Source organism: Kogia breviceps, chromosome 11 (assembly GCF_026419965.1).
Source record: "Kogia breviceps isolate mKogBre1 chromosome 11, mKogBre1 haplotype 1, whole genome shotgun sequence".
Lineage (NCBI taxonomy): Eukaryota > Metazoa > Chordata > Mammalia > Artiodactyla > Physeteridae > Kogia > Kogia breviceps.
The window spans coordinates 5,789,453-5,807,574 of record NC_081320.1 but is presented as its reverse complement, the minus strand read 5'-3'; the positions used below and the strand labels follow the sequence as shown (position 1 = coordinate 5,807,574).

At 49.5% G+C, this 18,122-nt stretch overlaps 1 protein-coding gene across 2 annotated transcripts in view; it reads right to left on the bottom strand.

Annotated features, from left to right (window-relative positions):
- The window catches only part of CREG2 (cellular repressor of E1A stimulated genes 2), a 32,175-nt gene extending 15,728 nt beyond the window's left edge, over window positions 1-16,447 (bottom strand). The window contains exons 1-2 of one of the 2 annotated variants that reach the window (XR_010835340.1): window positions 15,975-16,431; window positions 13,627-13,796 (exon numbers count right to left, since the gene is read on the bottom strand). Coding sequence is in view for 1 of the 2 variants with exons in the window: in XM_059079488.2 (XP_058935471.1) it covers window positions 13,627-13,796; window positions 15,975-16,382 (578 nt within the window). In the remaining variant the exon portion in view is untranslated. Of the gene's footprint in view, window positions 1-13,626; window positions 13,797-15,974 lie in introns of both variants that reach the window. The other variant, XM_059079488.2, reaches the window with a different exon arrangement.
- Window positions 16,448-18,122: the final 1,675 nt, after the last annotated feature.

Below are 18,122 nucleotides of genomic sequence, written 5' to 3'. Positions count from 1 at the left end.
TCAGGCCAGAGGGTTCCAGAGTCAAACCTGGTCATGTTCTCAGGCCAGAGGGTTCCAGAGTCAAACCTTGGTCACGTTCCCCGGCCCTGAGCTAGCAGCCCGATTGGGACCATGGGGTCGCGGAGTCACTGGGGAGCCTTCGACCCCTCATCCGCACCCTCTGACGAGCTGGGGTGCAGGCTGGCGTGCCCTGGCAGCCTCTCCCCGGCAGTGCTGGCCTCCTGGCCAGATGCGGTCCTGCAACCACTTCCATGATCCAGCCAATCTCCCTCCACCATCTGCCAGCGCAGCTGAGGCCCCGCCCTGGGCCGGCAGGGCACAGCACTCAGCTCCGGCCACCGGAGAATCTTAACTCCGCCGTGGTCCCCCTGGCTTCAGCCCGGATGATGCTGAAATAGGACAGCAGGGAACTCCCTGGTGGTTCACTGGTTAAGACTCCACGCTTCCACTGCAGGGGACATGGCTTTGATCCCTGATCTGGGAACTAAGATCCCGCATGCCGTGAGGCACAGCCAAAAAAAAAAAAGAAAAAAAAAGAAAGAAATAGGATAGCAGCTCCCCACAGAGTCACACACAGACCACAGGAACGCTCAGAGTGCGCTCTGCTTTTTTCCTTATCCCGCATCACGGCGCATCCAGGGGCTGTCTCTCTAGTCTAACATGTAACACACACATTACCTAGCGTCCCCATCCCTGCACTGAAGGTTCAGTTGCTCTTTTCCAAAATCCTATTGTCTACCTTGCTGAGGGGTGTGCAGCAAACGATGAACTAGAAGAGGGGAAGCTGCCTGGTGCTGGACCACTTCGTTCACTTGAAAGGAAAGAAGGGGTCGACAGGGAGACCAGAAGCCAGGTGGCAGGGGGTGCTGGACCAGGAGGAGAGCCAGCTGCAGAGACGGTGCGGTGGAGACAGGGGATGTTACGGAAACTGAATACGGAAGCTGTCTGTCTTCCAGCTTTCAGACCCTCAGTTTCCCAACCAGGAAAATGAAAGGCAGGAGTGGATGGACCGGGCTCTGCCAGGCTGAAAGTACTTTTAAGTACACTGGAGTCTTGTCCCATTTCACAGGGAAAGCTTTGCTGCTGCATGAGTCACATTTGCCTGCAGCTCAGTCAACCAGGAAAAAAAAGGCGGGAAAGGAAGTGAGTGAACCAGGATCAGCAAGGGGGCGGGGTACGTGTGCAAACACCCCCTGTCCTGGCAGACTAAGGGGGCCGAGTGGTCTTCTCGGAGGGAGGGGTCTGGATCTGGGCCCAGGGGCTGAGACCCAGGCAGTCCACACGAGTGAACAGAAAGAAAGTCAGACAGAAAATGAAATGCATCCTGGAGAACAATTACTGGGACTAGAAAATTTGAACCCAGCCTTAAGATGGGGATAGAGCAGCAAAGAATGGAAGGAACTTTCAGGAGGTTAGTATCTTAACATTTGAAGGCCAAGTCAGGTTGAGTTGGATGAGACGGAAAGGATGGAGAGGTGGATGGAGGGACGGGAAGTAAAGATGCTGAGCTGGTGGAAATCACAGCTACAGTGAGGAATTCTATTCCTCCCCTGTTGTGGAAGGGCATGGTTTTAACAAAGGGGGGCCCTTGACGTATGTGGTCATGTGCTAGATCTCACTCTCTGGATTCAGATGACTAACGAGAAATAAGCAGGGAGGAGCCTGTGTCTCTTAAGTCTTACCTGTGCCTGCCTGGCGTTAGTGAAGCGCTCAATGAATATCACCTGAAGGATAAATTCTCATTCTCAATGCCATATGTAGTATGTTCCTTGGTACAAAGGATGCCTGATTCAATTAATGTTTAATTGAATTCATTATCAGTCTCTCCTACTTTGTCTTTACATTATTAGAGTATCAGCTTTCCTTCTCAAATCCCTTCGTAAGCCAATTAATTAAAATCTTTCTTTTCCTTGGTCAGACATTTTCTTAGTATTTCTACACACTAGATAATTTAGGTACACTTCTGTATTATCTCAGGAAAGTTACTTCAATTGTGTGTTTTTCTCCTGGGGAAGGCCCAGCTTAGAGAAGCAAAAGATACTTCAATTTTAAAAAGTTGTTTTTAGGGCTTCCCTGGTGGCGCAGTGGTTGAGAATCCGCCTGCCGATGCAGGGGACGCGGGTTCGTGCCCCGGTCCGGGAAGATCCCACGTGCCGCGGAGCAGCTGGGCCCGTGAGCCATGGCCACTGAGCCTGTGCTTCCGGAGCCTGTGCTCCGCAACGGGAGAGGCCACAACAGTGTGAGGCCCGCGTACCAGAAAAAAAAAAAAAAAAAAAAAAAAAAAGTTGTTTTTAAAAAAAAACCCAAAATTTAAAAGTTAGGGAAAGAAAAAAAAAAAAAGGAGGAAGCAAAAGGACATGGACCAAGAATACGTACAATTGGAATGTCATATTGAATCTTTAGTTTTTCTGTTTCTTCCAATGACAAAAGAAGAGAAAATGAGATTAAAATGCATTAGGAAAATACTTGCAGATTATATGTCTGATAAGGGTCATATCCAGAATGTATAAAGAACTCTTACAATCTAATATAAAAAGACAAATAACCCAATTTAAAAATAGGTAAAGGCTTTGAACAGACAGTTCTCCAAAGAAGATTTACAAATCGCCAATAAACACACAAGAAGACGCTCAGCATCATCAGTCATTAGGGAAATGCATATCAAAACCACAATGCGACACCACTTTTCACCCATTAGGATGGCTATAATAAAAACGGCAGACAATAACAAGTGTTGGCGAGACTGTGGATGAACTGGAGCCCTCACACATTGCTGATGGGAATATAAAATGGTGCAGCCATTGAGGAAAACAGTTCTGCACAAAGTTAAACATATAGTTACCATGTGATCCAGCAATTCCACACCTAGATCTATACCAAAGAGAATGGAAAACATATGTCCATACAAAACTTATACACAAATACTCACAGCAGCATTCTAATAGCCAAAATGTGGAAACAAATTTCCATCAACTGATGGCTGGATAAATAAAATGTGGCATATTCATACAATGGAATACTATTTGTCTATAAAAAGGAATGAAGTACTGATAGATGTTACAACATAATGAACCCAGAAAACATTGTGCTAAGTGAAAGAAAGTAGTCACAAAAGCCGCATAATACGCGCCAATGTTCATAGCAGCACTATTTACAATAGCCAAGACATGGAAGTAACTCGTGTCCATCAACAGATGAATGGATAAAGGAGATGTGGTATATATATACAATAAACCATCACTCAGCCATAAAAAAAGGAATGAAATCTTGCCATTTGCAGCAATATGGACGGATCTAGAGATTATCATACTAAGTGAAATCAGACAGACACAGACAAATAAGTATTATATGACATCACTTACATGTGGAATCCAAAAAAATAATACAACTTATTTACAAAACAGAAACAGACTCACAGACGTAGAAAACAAACTTATGGTTATCAAAAAGGAAAGGGGTGGGGAGGGATAAATTAGGAGTATGGGATTAACAGATACACACCGCTACATAGAAAATAGGTCAACAGCAAGGATTTACTGTACAGCACACGGAACTATACTCAGTATCTTATAATAACCTATAATGGAAAAGAACCTGAGATGTACACCTGCAACTAACACAATATTGTAAATCAACTACAGTTAAGTTTAAAAAGCCACATATTGTATAACTCCATTTATATGAAATGTCCAGAACAGGCAAATCCACAGAGACAGAAGATAAACTGGTGACTGCCAGAGGCTAGGGGCCTTGTAATAAAACGCTTACATCTATCTTAACAACTCTAAAAGCTTTCTGGTGGGTGGATATTTATGGGACTTACAACCTCATTGTTAATTCATGTCATTTCAGCTCACAATGGAATCAAGCCTAACAGGTGAGTAGAGCCTTTGTGAGCTGGACGGCAAGAAGTAGCTGGGAGATGCAGGAAAATGGTAACATAAGGACAGAGAAACTGGGGTCATCAGTGGCTTCATGAAATGGACCCCCTGGGAACCATGGGGACAAAAATTCATGGAGCTGAGCTGGGACGAAGTGAGAGAGTGGCATGGACATATATCCACTACCAAACGTAAAATAGATAGCTAGTGGGAAGCAGCCGCATAGCACAGGGAGATCAGCTCGGTGCTTTGTGACCACCTAGAAGGGTGGGATAGGGAGGGTGGGAGGGAGGGAGACGCAAGAGGGAGGGGATATGGGAACATGTGTATATGTCTAACTGATTCACTTTGTTATAAAGCAGAAACTAACACACTATTGTAAAACAGTTATACTCCAATAAAGATGTATAAAACAAAAAAAATTCATGGAGCTGAAACAAAATAAGGGAGAGAGAAGTGGTGGCAGGTTGCGAGGTGAGCTGGCCAGAGAAATGAGTAGAAGGAAGAGAATATACTCAAAACACCTGCTCACTAAGCTTTCTCTCTGCAGGGTTCTCTGACTCTTCCCAGACAGCTCTTTTATTTTATTTTAAATTTTATGTATTTATTTATTTATTTATGGCTGCGTTGGGTCTTCGTTGCTGCGCGTGGGCTTTCTCTAGTTGCGGCGAGCGGGGGCTACTCTTCGTTGCGGTGTGCGGGCTCCTCACTGAGGTGGCTTCTCTTGTTGCGGAGCACGGGCTCTCGGCGCGCGGGCTTTAGTAGTTGCGGCACGCAGGCTCAGTAGTTGTGGCTCGCAGGCTCTAGAGCGCAGGCTCAGTAGTTGCGGCGCACGGGCTTAGTTGCTCCGGGGCGTGTGGGATCTTCCTGGGCCAGGGCTTGAACCCATGTCCCCTGCATTGGCAGGTGGATTCTTAACCACTGCGCCACCAGGGAAGTCCCCAGACAGCTCTTTTAAAAGCTACTTGAGGTCTTCCCTGGTGGCGCAGTGGTTAAGAATCCGCCTGCCAATGCAGGGGACACGGGTTCGAGCCCGGGTCCGGGAAGATCCCACATGCCCCGGAGCAACTAAGCCCACGTGCCACAACTACTGAAGCCCGTGTGTCTAGAGCCCGTGCTCCGCAACGAGAGAAGCCACTGCAATGAGAAGCCTGTGCACCGCAATGAAGAGCAGCCCCCGCTCGCTGCAACCAGAGAAAAGCCCGCGCGCAGCAACGAAGACCCAACACAGCCAAAAATAAATTAATTAAATAAATTAAAATAAATAAATAAAAGTGACTTGAGTTAATGTTAGCTTTCTGATTACAGGAATGTGTGGGCATAGGAGAAGAGGTGACATGAACCCGGACAGAGAGCAATTTATTCAGAAGATTTATATGTTGCCTTCAAGGGGAATGAACAAAATTCAGAGAAGAGAAATTGAACTCAGCGTGTTTATCTGATTAGGGCTGGGCCCTGTACTTTGAAATGCTCATCACGTCCCAGGTGGACGTGAGCTACATCGTGGCTGTTAGAAGGCAAGCTGCTGCAAGCACAGGCTTATTCTGTACGTTCACTTGATGGGGCTCATCTAAAGAACGATGGAAGGGTGCCCTGCGCGCAGTTCTAGGGAGCAGCCTGCAGAGCCTGCGTCTGGAATTAGGCTGGGCTGAGCCTTTCAGCTATCATGCAACAATATCTTTGCTTCTGACAAAAACAGCTAAAAAGATAGAGATGGGTAAGGGGCATTTAGATTTCTGGAATCTCTTTTTATTTTCAGCACAGAAAAAAAGGATTAAACTCAGTGCATACAATTTGGTTGTCTGTGCTAAGTGTTCAGCCGGTGGCCACGGCACATAACGGCACATAAAGGCAGGCCCACCCTCCCACCAACAGCCTCCTCTTATTTATCCTGTTTCACCAAGGCAGTTTCTTCTCCTGTCAACATGCCTATAAAATGCAGGGCCTGCTCAGAGGCTAGGACAGGAATCTATGCTCAAGCACACTGCCCGAAACTGTATGTGAGCAACACCTTTCGGGTTTTTTTGGTTTTGTTTGTTTGTTTGTTTGTTTTTTTGCGGTACGCGGGCCTCTCACTGTTGTGGCCTCTCCCGTTGCGGAGCACAGGCTCCGGACGCGCAGGCTCAGCAGCCATGGCTCACGGGCCCAGCCGCTCCGCGGCACGTGGGATCCTCCCGGACCGGGGCTCGAACCCGCGTCCCCTGCATCGGCAGGCGGACCCTCAACCACCGCGCCACCAGGGAAGCGCAGCAACACCCTTTGATGTGTGATTCTTCAGCGCTGAATTGCCTCTGTAACAGGCACCCCTTATGGGTCATTCTGAAAGGCTCCCGTTCTTGGGCCTATATGCCCACAGGGCTTCAATCTAGTCATGGTCTGGCACCTCCCCTTGAGAAACTCGATGCCTTTAAAAGCTAGAATCTTAGCCTCTCCTCTGATGCCAAATCACAGAGGCCCGGTCAGTTAGAGCTCTGACCGCTGCTTGGGCAGGGATGCTTTCGGCCTGGGACGGGAAAGGGGCCGTGACCCACGGCAATGGCCACGACCACGTTGTCAAAAGCCTTTTGGGGCAACGGAAAAAAAGCGTCTTCAGATCTTCCTTTCTTGACAATCAACTCTGTCTTTCTAGAAACGTAGCATTTGTCCAAACTATCAAATGAAAGCATTTTTTCACTTTAGGAAAAGCCTCTGGATTCCATTTATTTCCAGATCTTTAACACGAAAGATGAACCTATGCCAGCAGAATGTGGTTCGCTCTGGTCCTGAGGGCTTGCTTTGCTTTGGCTAAGAAGATGCAAAACCTAAACCCACGGCATTCAGGCCTGCGGGCTCGGTAAGGAAAGACGTTTCAACGGAAGAGAAATTTCTCCAGTGGGCTTTCTTTGTCAAGTCAATTTTCAGTGAATCTCTATACAACTGGGCTCCCGGTCTGAGCATAAATTCAGAGTCCCAGGAGCATCTGTACATGCTGATGTGTTGAAGGGAGAGGAAATGGGAAAGGAGAGGTTGCTGGTTGCTGGTGAATCTTGCAAACGGGAATCTTCTTCTCCACTTGTCATCTTCACCTGAGCTAGGAAACAGATTCACATCCCTACTTCATCTACTGAATTAAATGAAGAAATCACAGCACACAGGGGTAAACAGAATTAAGTGAGTAAAACAAACTGTAAACAAACTAACAATAATTAGGCAAGACATGTTTGTGGGTTCTGGTTTGGATGGACGTAATGAACGGTGAGGTGGAAAAGCCACTTCCCTTCCTACCATTCTCAGACTGTAATCTTGACTTTGTTTTGTAAAGGATGTGAGTCATCCGGGGGCTGGACCTCGGCTCTCAGCAGCCTTCACTGGAAACCCAGGAAACGCCTATCAGACCCACCCCGCGTCCTAACGAACCTAAAGCGGCGTCAGAACTCACCTCGGGGCTCCTTCCAACTATGAAGCCTTGTCCCTCAAGTGGTTCTCGTCCTTGGGCTGGGGGAGGGGCAGAGCTGTCCAGATCATTATGATAGGTCACCCTCACTCCGTCTCCACGGAGTTGAAAGTCACTCTACTCCTCTGATTTGTGAGCGTTTGCTCTTCATAGCCTCCCTGTAGCAATCTAGACGCTGTTCTCACTTATTCCGTCGTTTCCGCTCTTGGACTATCTTGACTCCAGCCAACCATGAAGGCAGAAGGCCCGCAGATTTCCCCTTCCCTCTCCAGCACAAAGCGAGGTGCTGAACAGGTAAGATACTCCGAAACTTTCCTTGGTTACTCTGTCCTTTTTCAGTCCCGAAAGTCATTCTCTACTTATCATCCTCTCTGATTCACTTTCCAAATGTTCTCCTCCGGGAAGAAGGGCAGGATAAGAGCACCTAATTCAATATGTCCTGAGATGGGAGTCAAGACGATTGTACCCCCCAGAAATGGACAAGTAGATCAATGGAACAGAATCGAGGGCCCAGAAATAAACCCCCACACCTACGGTCGATTAACCTTCGATAAAGAAGGCAAGAATAACAATGGAGGAAAGACAGTCTCTTCAGCAAATGGTGCTGGGAAAAGCTGGACAGCTACACATAAATCGATGGAGTTAGAACACCCGCACACACCATACACAAAAATAAACTCAAAATGGTTTAAAGATCTAAATATAAGACATGACACAATAAAACTCCGAGAACAGAACATAGGTAAAGCATTCCCAGACATAAATCATAGGAATATTTTCTTAGATCAGTCTCCAAAGGCAAAAGAAATAAAAGCAAACATAAACAAACGGGACGTAATCAAACTTAAAAGCTTTTGTACAGCAAAGGAAACAATCAACAACACAAAAAGACAACCTATGGACTGGGAGAAAATATCTGCAAATGATGCGACTGACGAGGTGTGAATCTCCAAAATATACAAGCAGCTCATACAACTCAGTATCAAAAGAATAAACAGCCCAATCAAAAAATGGGCAGAAGACCTGAATAGACATTTCTCCAAAGAAGACACACATATGGCCAACAGGCACATGAAAAGATGTTCAACATCGCTAATTACTAGAGAAATGCAAATCAAAACTACCATGAGGTGGGCTTCCCTGGTGGCGCAGTGGTTGAAAATCCGCCTGCCGATGCAGGGGACGCGGGTTCGTGCCCCGGTCCGGGAAGATCCGACGTGCCGCGGAGCGGCTGGGCCCGTGAGCCGTGGCCGCTGAGCCTGCGCGTCCGGAGCCTGTGCTCCGCAACAGGAGAGGCCACAACAGTGAGAGGCCCGCCTAGCACAAAAAAAAAAAAAAAAAAAAAACATAAAACTACCATGAGGTATCGCCTCACACCGGTCAGAATGGCCATCATCAAAACGTCTACACGTAATAAATGCTGGAGAGGGTGTGGAGAAAAGGGAACCCTCTTGCACTGTTGGTAGGAATGTAAATTGATGCAGCCACTACGGAGAACAGTACGGATGTTCCTCAAAAAACTAAAAATAGAGCTACCATATGATCCAGCCATCCCACTCCTGGGCAAATATCCAGAAAAGATGAAAACTCTAATTCGAAAAGATACAAGCACCCCAATGTTCATAGCAGCACTATTTACAATCGCCTAGATGTGGAAACAACCTAATGTCCATCGACAGGTGAATGGATAAAGATGATGTGGTACCTATATATACCACTGAATACTGCTCAGCCATAAAGAAAGGGTGAAATAATGCCATTTGCAACGACACGGATGGACTTTGAGGGCATTATGCTGAGATAAATCAGACAAAGACAAATACTGCACGATATCCCCTATATGTGGAATCTAAAAAAGCCAAACTCGGGCTTCCCTGGTGGCGCAGTGGTTGAGAGTCCGCCTGCCGATGCAGGGGACACGGGTTCGTGCCCCAGTCCGGGAAGATCCCACGTGCCGCGGAGCGGCTGGGCCCGTGAGCCGTGGCCGCTGAGCCTGCGCGTCCGGAGCCTGTGCTCCACAACGGGAGAGGCCACAGCAGTGAGAGGCCCGCGAACCAGAAAAAAAAAAAAAAAAAAAAAGCCAAACTCATAGAAACAGAGATTAATGGTGGTTACCAGGGCCTGGGGGTTCGGGCACTGGGGAGATGTTGGTCAAAATGCACAAACTCGCAGTTAGAGGACAAATAGGTCCTGGAGATCTAACGCACAACACAGTGATTATAGTCCCTGTACTGTGTTACAGGGACGTCCCTGGTGGTCCAGTGGTAAAGAATCCGCCTTCCAGCGCAGAGGACGTGGGTTGGATGCCTGGTCAAGGAACCAAGATCCCACGTGCTGCTGGGCAACTAAGCCCGAGTGCCACAGCTATTGAGCTCACGTGCCTCAACTAGAGAAGAGAAAACCCGCACACCACAACTAGAGAGAAGCCCGAGCGCAGCAGCTAAGACCCCGTGTGCCGCAACTAAGACCCAACGCAGCCAAAAAATAAATTAAATTTAAATAAAATTTTAAGAAACAACAACAAAAAACCCCGACAAAAAAGCCCCCAATACCGTATTATAAACTTCAAAGTTGCTAAAAGACTAGATCTTAAATGCTCTCACCACACGAAAGAAATGATAATTATGTGACGTGACAGAGACGTTAGCTAAGACTTCAGGGATAACCACATTGCAATATACACATGTATCAAATTAACACCATGTACACCGTTATACATCAGTTATAGCTCAATTTTTTAAAAAAGCATTTCTTAGCTGTATGCCAGACACATACATCAGTTTAGATGACAAGTTTTCAGGATAAACCTCTCCACTTAATAAAACTAGGGTATAAATCACATACTAAGTCAATCAGCAAAGGATTTAGTCACTGTTATTTATTCTGAGAGGGAGGCAGGTGTCCTCCAGGCAGGGCCTCCTAGGCCATATTCAGGATTTTGCTCTTTTTCCTAATGAAAGAGTTTTAGCAGGGGAATCCCAGGGTCTTGCATGGGTTTTGAAATAATACTTCAGATATTGGATTGAGGATGAAATCAAGGTGAGAGACAGTGAGCTGGGGAGACCAGCTGGGGCCAACTGTAGTATATGTTCTCAGAATAGATAATAGTGGAATATGTGAAACCACACACACACATCTACCTATCTATCTATCTATCTATCATCCACCTGTCTCTCTCCCTCCCTCTCTCTGTCTTGTCCACCCATCTGCTTATTAAACACATACACATTACATGTACAATTGTCCTGTACACCCAGTGGAGCTCTAAAGTGCAGAGGGTCAGTTCAGTCTGCCCTTGCAGTGGAATCAGACTTACATTCGCTCCTGTTTGTTGGACGGCTTCCTTCTCAAGCTACGTCCTGTCGGTGGAGGCCGAGCTCACCAGACTGCCCCAGTCCAGACTCTGCAGGAACCAGGGCTAACCCTGATGGGTGCAGAGGCAGGCCTGCAGCTGAGAGGCCGAGTGGACCCTGCAGGAAACGGCAGGGAAGGCACCTTTTTCCTCCTCTCGGAGCATCAGTGGCCACGCGGCTTCCTCTCTCTCTCCGACCTTGGCTTATGGTTCCGGCTCTGAGGGCTCCTCAGACAAACATGGCCCCCCCAGGCCTACAGGAGTCTCAGGATGCATCGTGTAGACAGGCCTGGTCCTGGCTTTGTCTTCCCGCTTGGGGAAAATCCACCTCCACCCCAGCGCGCAGACAGGCAGAGCGACGTGAGGGCCCAGGATGCCCCAGATCTGATGGTAAAAATGCTGCTGCTGCAAGTTTGCAGTTCCCAAGAACACCTGCTTCACAGAGCGGAGGCGATTCTCATGCCTTCCAAAGCTCAAAAAGGATCAGGTGTCCTTGATTTCCCGTCATCGCCGTGAGAAGTGGGTGCTTTTCTGGATCTCCCTGCTCTGTGGGAACCTCTGCAGGCCGGGATCAGGCGGGAGGGGCAGCTTCCCGCAGCCTTGCAGGCGGCCCCTTGAACTTCACGCAGGTGCTGGTCAGGGAAGTTCTTAGCCGCGGACGTTTCCACCTGATGCTTCTTTAGGCTCCCGTGGCCCGAGGAGCGTTGTTCAATTCAGGGCCCTGCTCTTTGCCCGCCTTTGACTTGTTAAGTCTCTGTGCTCAACGTTACCGAGATTCTGGAGGCAAAACCTACAGGGTGATGCTGCACTTGGAATGTGAGCTTCACGCAGACAGATCCCGCCTGGGCTGAAGCAGGTCCTGCACAGTAGTGGACCCTGAGGGGGCAACAAGCCTCATTGTCTGATAATCCCTGCTCCAAGGCGGAGTAATGCTTACTAAGGCCGCAGTTAATTTTGTAGATATTTATCTGCATTGTATTTTAAGACTTCAGAAGCCGGCACAGCCCCAGGGAGTAGAGTTTCACCTGAGGGCTTAGACAGAGGGGCACCAGTGGACTGAGGCTCATCCCTCCTCCAGGCCAGAGTTACAAGGGTCTGGGATACTGACGCCCTTGGCCCTGGGGGTGGGGGGGGGTGGGGGGGGGCTGGGTGGTCCCCTCCGCCGTGAGCTGCCTCATCCAGGTACCCTGCTGTGCTGCACGGAGGTCTGCAATTCCAAGTGCGACCTGCTGTGAAGAGGGTCCAGTCCGGCGCACATGGCCCCAGGCGGTGGAGGCAAGAGTGCCCAGCCCCGGCCCCCGGCCCCCGGAGAGGGCCTCTCTAAGCTGGATTTCTCATGGCCCAAAGCTCCTGCTGACGGCTGCCTGGGACCTTCCAGTAGGCAATTCCCTCCACAACCTGAGTGCTGCAGTACATCCTCTGCTCTGTGTTCTGTGCCCACGATCAACGTGTCCTGCACAAGGGCTGCTTTTAGGCTGCCTGAATGAGGAACACCTCAGACGTCTAGCAAGGTATCTGGGAATATACTTCTAGTAACAGCAAGCTTGACTGGCCAAGAACAAGGAGACTACTCCATGAAAAAAGGAGGCACTCCTTTTCCTGGCTTCCTGCCATCCCCGATAGGGCACTGGGTCAGCTGAACTGCCTCCACCCGGATGGATGGATGGATCTCCCAGCAGCTCCCAGGGGTAAGCGACAGGGTCTTATCCAGGCTGCATTTTATGGCGCATTGTTGTTTGGATTATTACCACTTCCCCGCCTCAAAGAACTGACACATTTGTTTGCTTAATATGTTTTTCATATTTGGCATAAAGAGTCATAGCATTTTGGAGCTGGGGTATCTCATCCCAGCTCTGAAAGCATCACTACATTACAGGTGAAGGGACTTGCCCAAGGTCCCCCGCCGCCTCTGCCAGCTCCTGCAGGGGTGCCCCCCCACGTGCGTCCTGCCCCCTGCCCTGCCCAAGCTCGGCGCAGACACGGCGGTGGCAGGATTGGACCTCAAGCTCCGCGTTTTGATTTCAGACAAAGGTGTTGGATACAGTGTTCCATTTTTGCCCAACTGTCCTTTCTTTGAGAGAGTTTTTGAGAAAGTGATTTAAGGGACTCTGGGTCTTTATTGCACACACCTCACTGGGGCAGGTAGAAATTAATTTGAAAAACAATAAATAGATTCTATGCTGCGCGTGCCTTGGGAGACAAACCACTGGCTCTTCCTTCACTGCCCTCCTCTCCCCCACCCCCGCCTTTGCCGTAACAAAGAGAGCTGCCATTTACCCACCCGGTGTTGTGCAAGACGCTGCAAATCTTTCCAACTCTCCCCATCACCCTAGGAGGTAGAAACCGCTATTCCCATTTTACAGATGAGGAAACTGAGGCTCCCAAAGGTTCAATAACTTGCCCCAAATCACACAGCTTGGTGAGTGGTAGAATTCTATTGATCTGATTCCACGGCTATATATACTCTTTCCACGTGAAAATACATTTCTACAACATACATTGCCAATGTATCTGGAACACATTGGCTCTAGGTTTTTAATTGTTTGAAATGACTTGTGTTCTAAACCAAGATCAGCTTCATATTTAAGTTTTGCATCTTCTGGAGACGTGTCTTAGGAGCCTAAGATATAACGGTGAAAAACCATTTGGAAGCCGCATAAGAGGTTAAGACCACTGCCGTCATCAGAATAAAGTCGTCATTTCAATAATTTTTTTCAAAGCAAAAAAGAACCTTCAACACTACCTAGTCCACCACTTAATTTCACAGATGAGGAAAGCAATGTGGAGAACCCAGTGACTTGGCCACAGTCTCGGAGCTGGTGAGACCCACAGCCGGGCCCAGAACCTGCCCCCTGGCCAAGTGGCAAAGACATTGCCTTGCATCTCAGGGCCCCGTTAAAGCCACAGCCTCCCTGCCTTGCGCAGAGGACCTGGATGGGGGAGGCCGGGCCCTTGCCTACCTGCAGAACTCTTCTTCGGATTCCGGCAGCAGGAGGGAGGCCATGGGGTTCTTCATCAGATCAGCCACCAGGAGGTCCTTGGGTGTCACATAGAAGAAAGGAACGCCCGTGCTGTTGTCGAAGGGGCCGTCACTGACCGGCAGGCAGTTCCCAAACGGCAGTCCTGGGATCTAACAAAGACCAGAAAAAGGCCTTTTCGATGCAGGGTTGTGGATTGACTTGAGCTGGGAGCTCAGTCTGTGTCTCTGACCAGGAAATATAGCATTGGGGGTGCGAAGGCAGCACAGTATCACCGTGGTTTTGACAGGTCGTGAATCAAAGCCAAGTGGCTCCCAACCTGCCCACTTCACCAGTGATGGCTCCAGAATTTCTACAGAGGAGCTTAGCAGTGGCATCTGTAGAGGAGGGATGGTTAGGGGATTATTCTTGAAGCTGCAGGTACATAGCAAACACACTATTCAACTGAAAGTTACTTGGGGGAAAGGCAATGAAAATCGTGGAAGGGTGGAGGGTTGCTAAAACCTTTCTCACAAGCTAGCCCTTGGGAGCCCCCCATATTTTTGGCAACTTCGGGGATAGAATCTAAGTCTTAACCTAACATCTGACCTGGTCTTTGGACTCCAGGAACTTTCTGTTATTGTTTCCTTTAGGGTCACACCACTTTCTCACTGATTAGTCACATTTTAAAATTGTAATCAATAATATTTTAATAGTATAACTCAGCAACTGATGGGAATTTGGTTTCTTACCCGTCTAGCTTCAAGGAAGACACATGAACACGCTAAACCTCTTTTTTGCTCACGGACATCCGGTAGAGCAGATGAAATTCTCAGACATGTACGCAAATACTTCTTCGGTTTTTCCCAAGCCCTGCTGGGTCCAGCATCCTGAACTTTACCCTTCACAGAGCGTTCCTCATTGTTACTTAGCTCAGAACGTGGGGCTATCTTTGTCTTTGAAGTGTCGCATGACAACAGTGTGTAGAATTGCGATCGGGGTGGTTTTAATCTTTAAGAAAACCCAACGTTAAGAAATCCTACAAAATGTTAATATGTCATTCCCAGATCCCGTTTTTCAGCTGGTCACTCACAAACTGAGTAGAGTCACGCTTTGCACACATGCCAGGCACGTGGTAAATGTTCTCTGAATTTATTGCATTTGGAGTATACGTCAATACTGGAAAAGGGAACTACTAACAGAGCTAAGAAAAGGGATGTTGAAAGTCATAATACCTTGAATACACTGGCACTACAGTTTTAATTGCTTGAAGTGATCTGTGTTTTAAACCAAGATCAGCTTCATAGTTAAGCTTCATATCTTCTGAAGGTATGTCTTAGGAGCATAAGATATAGCTGTGAAGAACTATTTGGAAGCTGTGAAAGACCTTAAGATCATTTCTCATCAAAATAAAGCTGCCATTTAGGTATATATTTTTTCAAAGCAAAAAAGGACCTTCAAAACTACCTAGTCCACCGCTTAATTTCACAGATGAGGAAAGCAAAGTGGAGAACCTGGCCACAGTCTCAGAGCTGGCGAGACCCCAGAGCTGGGCCCAGAACCTGCCCCTTGGCCAATGACTTACACACTCCATAAAACAGTATTTTTTTTTTTTGCATGAAGTAAATAGGCGTTCAAATTACTGCCCTGTAATAAAACCCTTACATCTATCTTAACAGCCCTAAAAGCTTTCTGGAGGGTGTACACGTATGGATGTTACATCCTCATCACGTATCCACGGCATTTCCACTTCAGGTGGAATCATGTCTAACAGGTGAGTAAAACATCTGTGAAACGAACGAGGAAAGCTGCAGCTGACACAACAGCGCTCTCACTCCAACATTTACACGCTTCGCACAATAAATCTCCTTCCCAGAACAGTTCTCGAATTCCATTTTTTTAAATGCAAATTTCCACCAAAGCCCTGGTTCCCACTCGGGTTCGGGGTCAGTAAGTGATGGGGCAGCTCTGGCCTATGGGCGGGCAGGGGCTGGACGCGCTACTCGGTGATGCCAAAGGTGGCTCTGGCTTCTTTTGTCCAGGTCTCTGGTCGGGCGCTGGTTATTTGCACACCTCTTTGGCCAATTCAATACTGAGCTTCTCGACTGCGCTTCGGTCCCCGTCCACCTGGCAGGAAGCCTGCTTGTCGTCCCCTCCCCCAGCACCACCCCCCACCCCACCTGCCTTTGCCAGGGTGCCAGGGTAACCGAAGCACAATCTGGCTGCATTAATTACATGCTGTCCACGCCGATCCAGCCCCCAGCGCACGTCTGCTAGACCTGGATCCGAGCGCGGGAGTGGCCCCAGGCTCTCCCTGTCCCCTGCACGCCGCTCCCGGCCGCGTGGCTTACCTTCTCGTGGGCGGACACGGTGGCCAGACAGCCCCAGGCGCTGGCGTGGGCCAGGAAGCGGGCGGTGCCCGGGCGCAGCCTCGCGCTGCCCTCGCGCCGGTAGGAGAACATCCCGGGCGGCGCGGGGGGCGGCCTGGCGCGGGCGGTGCCCTCCGGGGGCGGCAGGTGAGGGTCCTCCTCGTGCGCCGAGGCCGGGAAGCTCCGCTGCCAGATGCTGCCCGAGTCTTCCAGCAGCGCGGGCAGCGCCTCCTCGGTGGAGGCGCTGTCTAGCTCCTCGTCCACCTCGTTGGTGACGGCCCAGGACACGGAGCTCACGATCACGTAGCCCGCGGCCGGGGACAGCAGGGCGCTGCAGCACAGTAGCCAGGACAGGCGGGGCCCGGGCTGCCGGCCGCGGCGCCCGGACATCTTGCGGGGCGCGCCCGGCCCCGGGGACCGCGGCCAGCGCCCCCCGACGGCGGACCCGGAGACGGACCCGCTGCCCGCGCCGCAGGCGCCCGGGGGCGGGGCCCCGGGGCCGCCCTCGCAGCCGTGCGCCGCGTGGGGAGGTGGGGCTCCGCACGCACTGCAGACCCGGTGCGCAGTCCTCTCTGCGCGCCGGGGGCGGGGATGCGCTTCTTTCCCGCTGGGTGGCGCGGGCTCTGCAGCCAGACCGGGGGGCGTTCAAATCCCGGCTCAGCGCACTCCTCCACTCACCAGCTGTGTGACCCTGCCGAGTCACATAAGCTCTCTGTGCCCGGTTCCTTCATTCGGAAACGCAGAAAACAGTGTTTACATCATGGGAGTGAGGGATGGGAGGAAGGAACGGGTTAATATTTGCAGAGGCTTAGAACAGTGCGTGGTGCGGGGTAAGCGTTATGTGCTGTGAAATAGACACAAGGGAGGGATGGTTATCATTTTATGCAAGAGGAAGCCGAGCGAATGATGGAGATTAGCACCAGGTCCGCCTGAGGCCAAAGCCCATCGTCTTGCTCTGCGAGGACCGTGACCATCTTACACTTCGCTGTGACAGGAGGGCATTGCTTCTGCTTCATCTAAAAGCAGAATCAAATTGCTCACTACACATACACTAAAATAAAGTGGAGTCAGCAGTACCCAGGGAGAACGTGGCCAGAATGGTGTGGCAGAGGATTGTCTGAAGGCACCACCCTTAAACACATTCTCGTATTGATGGGAAGTTGGCTTGTTTCCAATAATAAAGTTTTATGAACAGTCTTGTGTTCTGATGTGTTGGTATCTTTTATGCTCCGTCTTACTTCTCTGGGCTCCTCTGTTTTCTCCTGTTGTTGCTGTGGTAACCAACTAATGGTGGTACAGACGGCAGCAGGTTACCTCACCAATCTGCATGTCCCTTGCTTTCTGTCTCAGGGCCTCTGTGCCAACTGCCATGTGGGACATAGGTAGGATTCCACTGAGCCATGTGAAAACCCACGAGTGCAGGGCATTAACCCCCCCATTGCCACGACCTTTGGCGAATGGGTACAAAACCCAGAGGATAAATACTCCCCACTCCCAAGTCACAAGTGGATGATTCTGAAGGCCGCTCTCCACAATTTCTCGGAGGGTCTCCAACAGGATTGAGCCCCGGTTACTCACAATGGTAACCGACCCCGTGATGCACCCTTAGAATGGCTTTCCGTCCTCCGTGTTCCAGTCATTCTAGTCGGTCCCCCCACTTGGGTTCTGTAGGACTGCATCCCAGAATGACTAGCTAGGTGCAGGTCCTCTTCTCAGACTCGGTTCTCGAGAGGATGCCAAGCTCAGGCACAGGTGCGCACGCGCGAGAGCTCTCTCGAGTATGTACCTTGCAGTGGAGTTGCGGGTTCTGGGGCGCGAGCCCGTTTCATTTTATTATATAACATCACGCTGATTTCCTCAACGATGGGACCAATCTGTTGCTACCGTCGGTATGTGGAGGTTCCTGTCACTCCCCGTTCTCATCGGCACAGGTTTTTGCGAGGTTTTCTGCCCCCCCTTCCCAGCAATCTGGCGGATGAGTACTGATAACTCATGTTTATTTTAATGGCGCATGTGGCTGATCACCTTTTCACCCAAGTACGGGCCAGCTGGATACCCTCTTTTGTGAAACGCCTGTTAATGTCTTTTGTCCGTTTTTATTGGGTTGTCTGTACTTTTTTGTATTGAGGT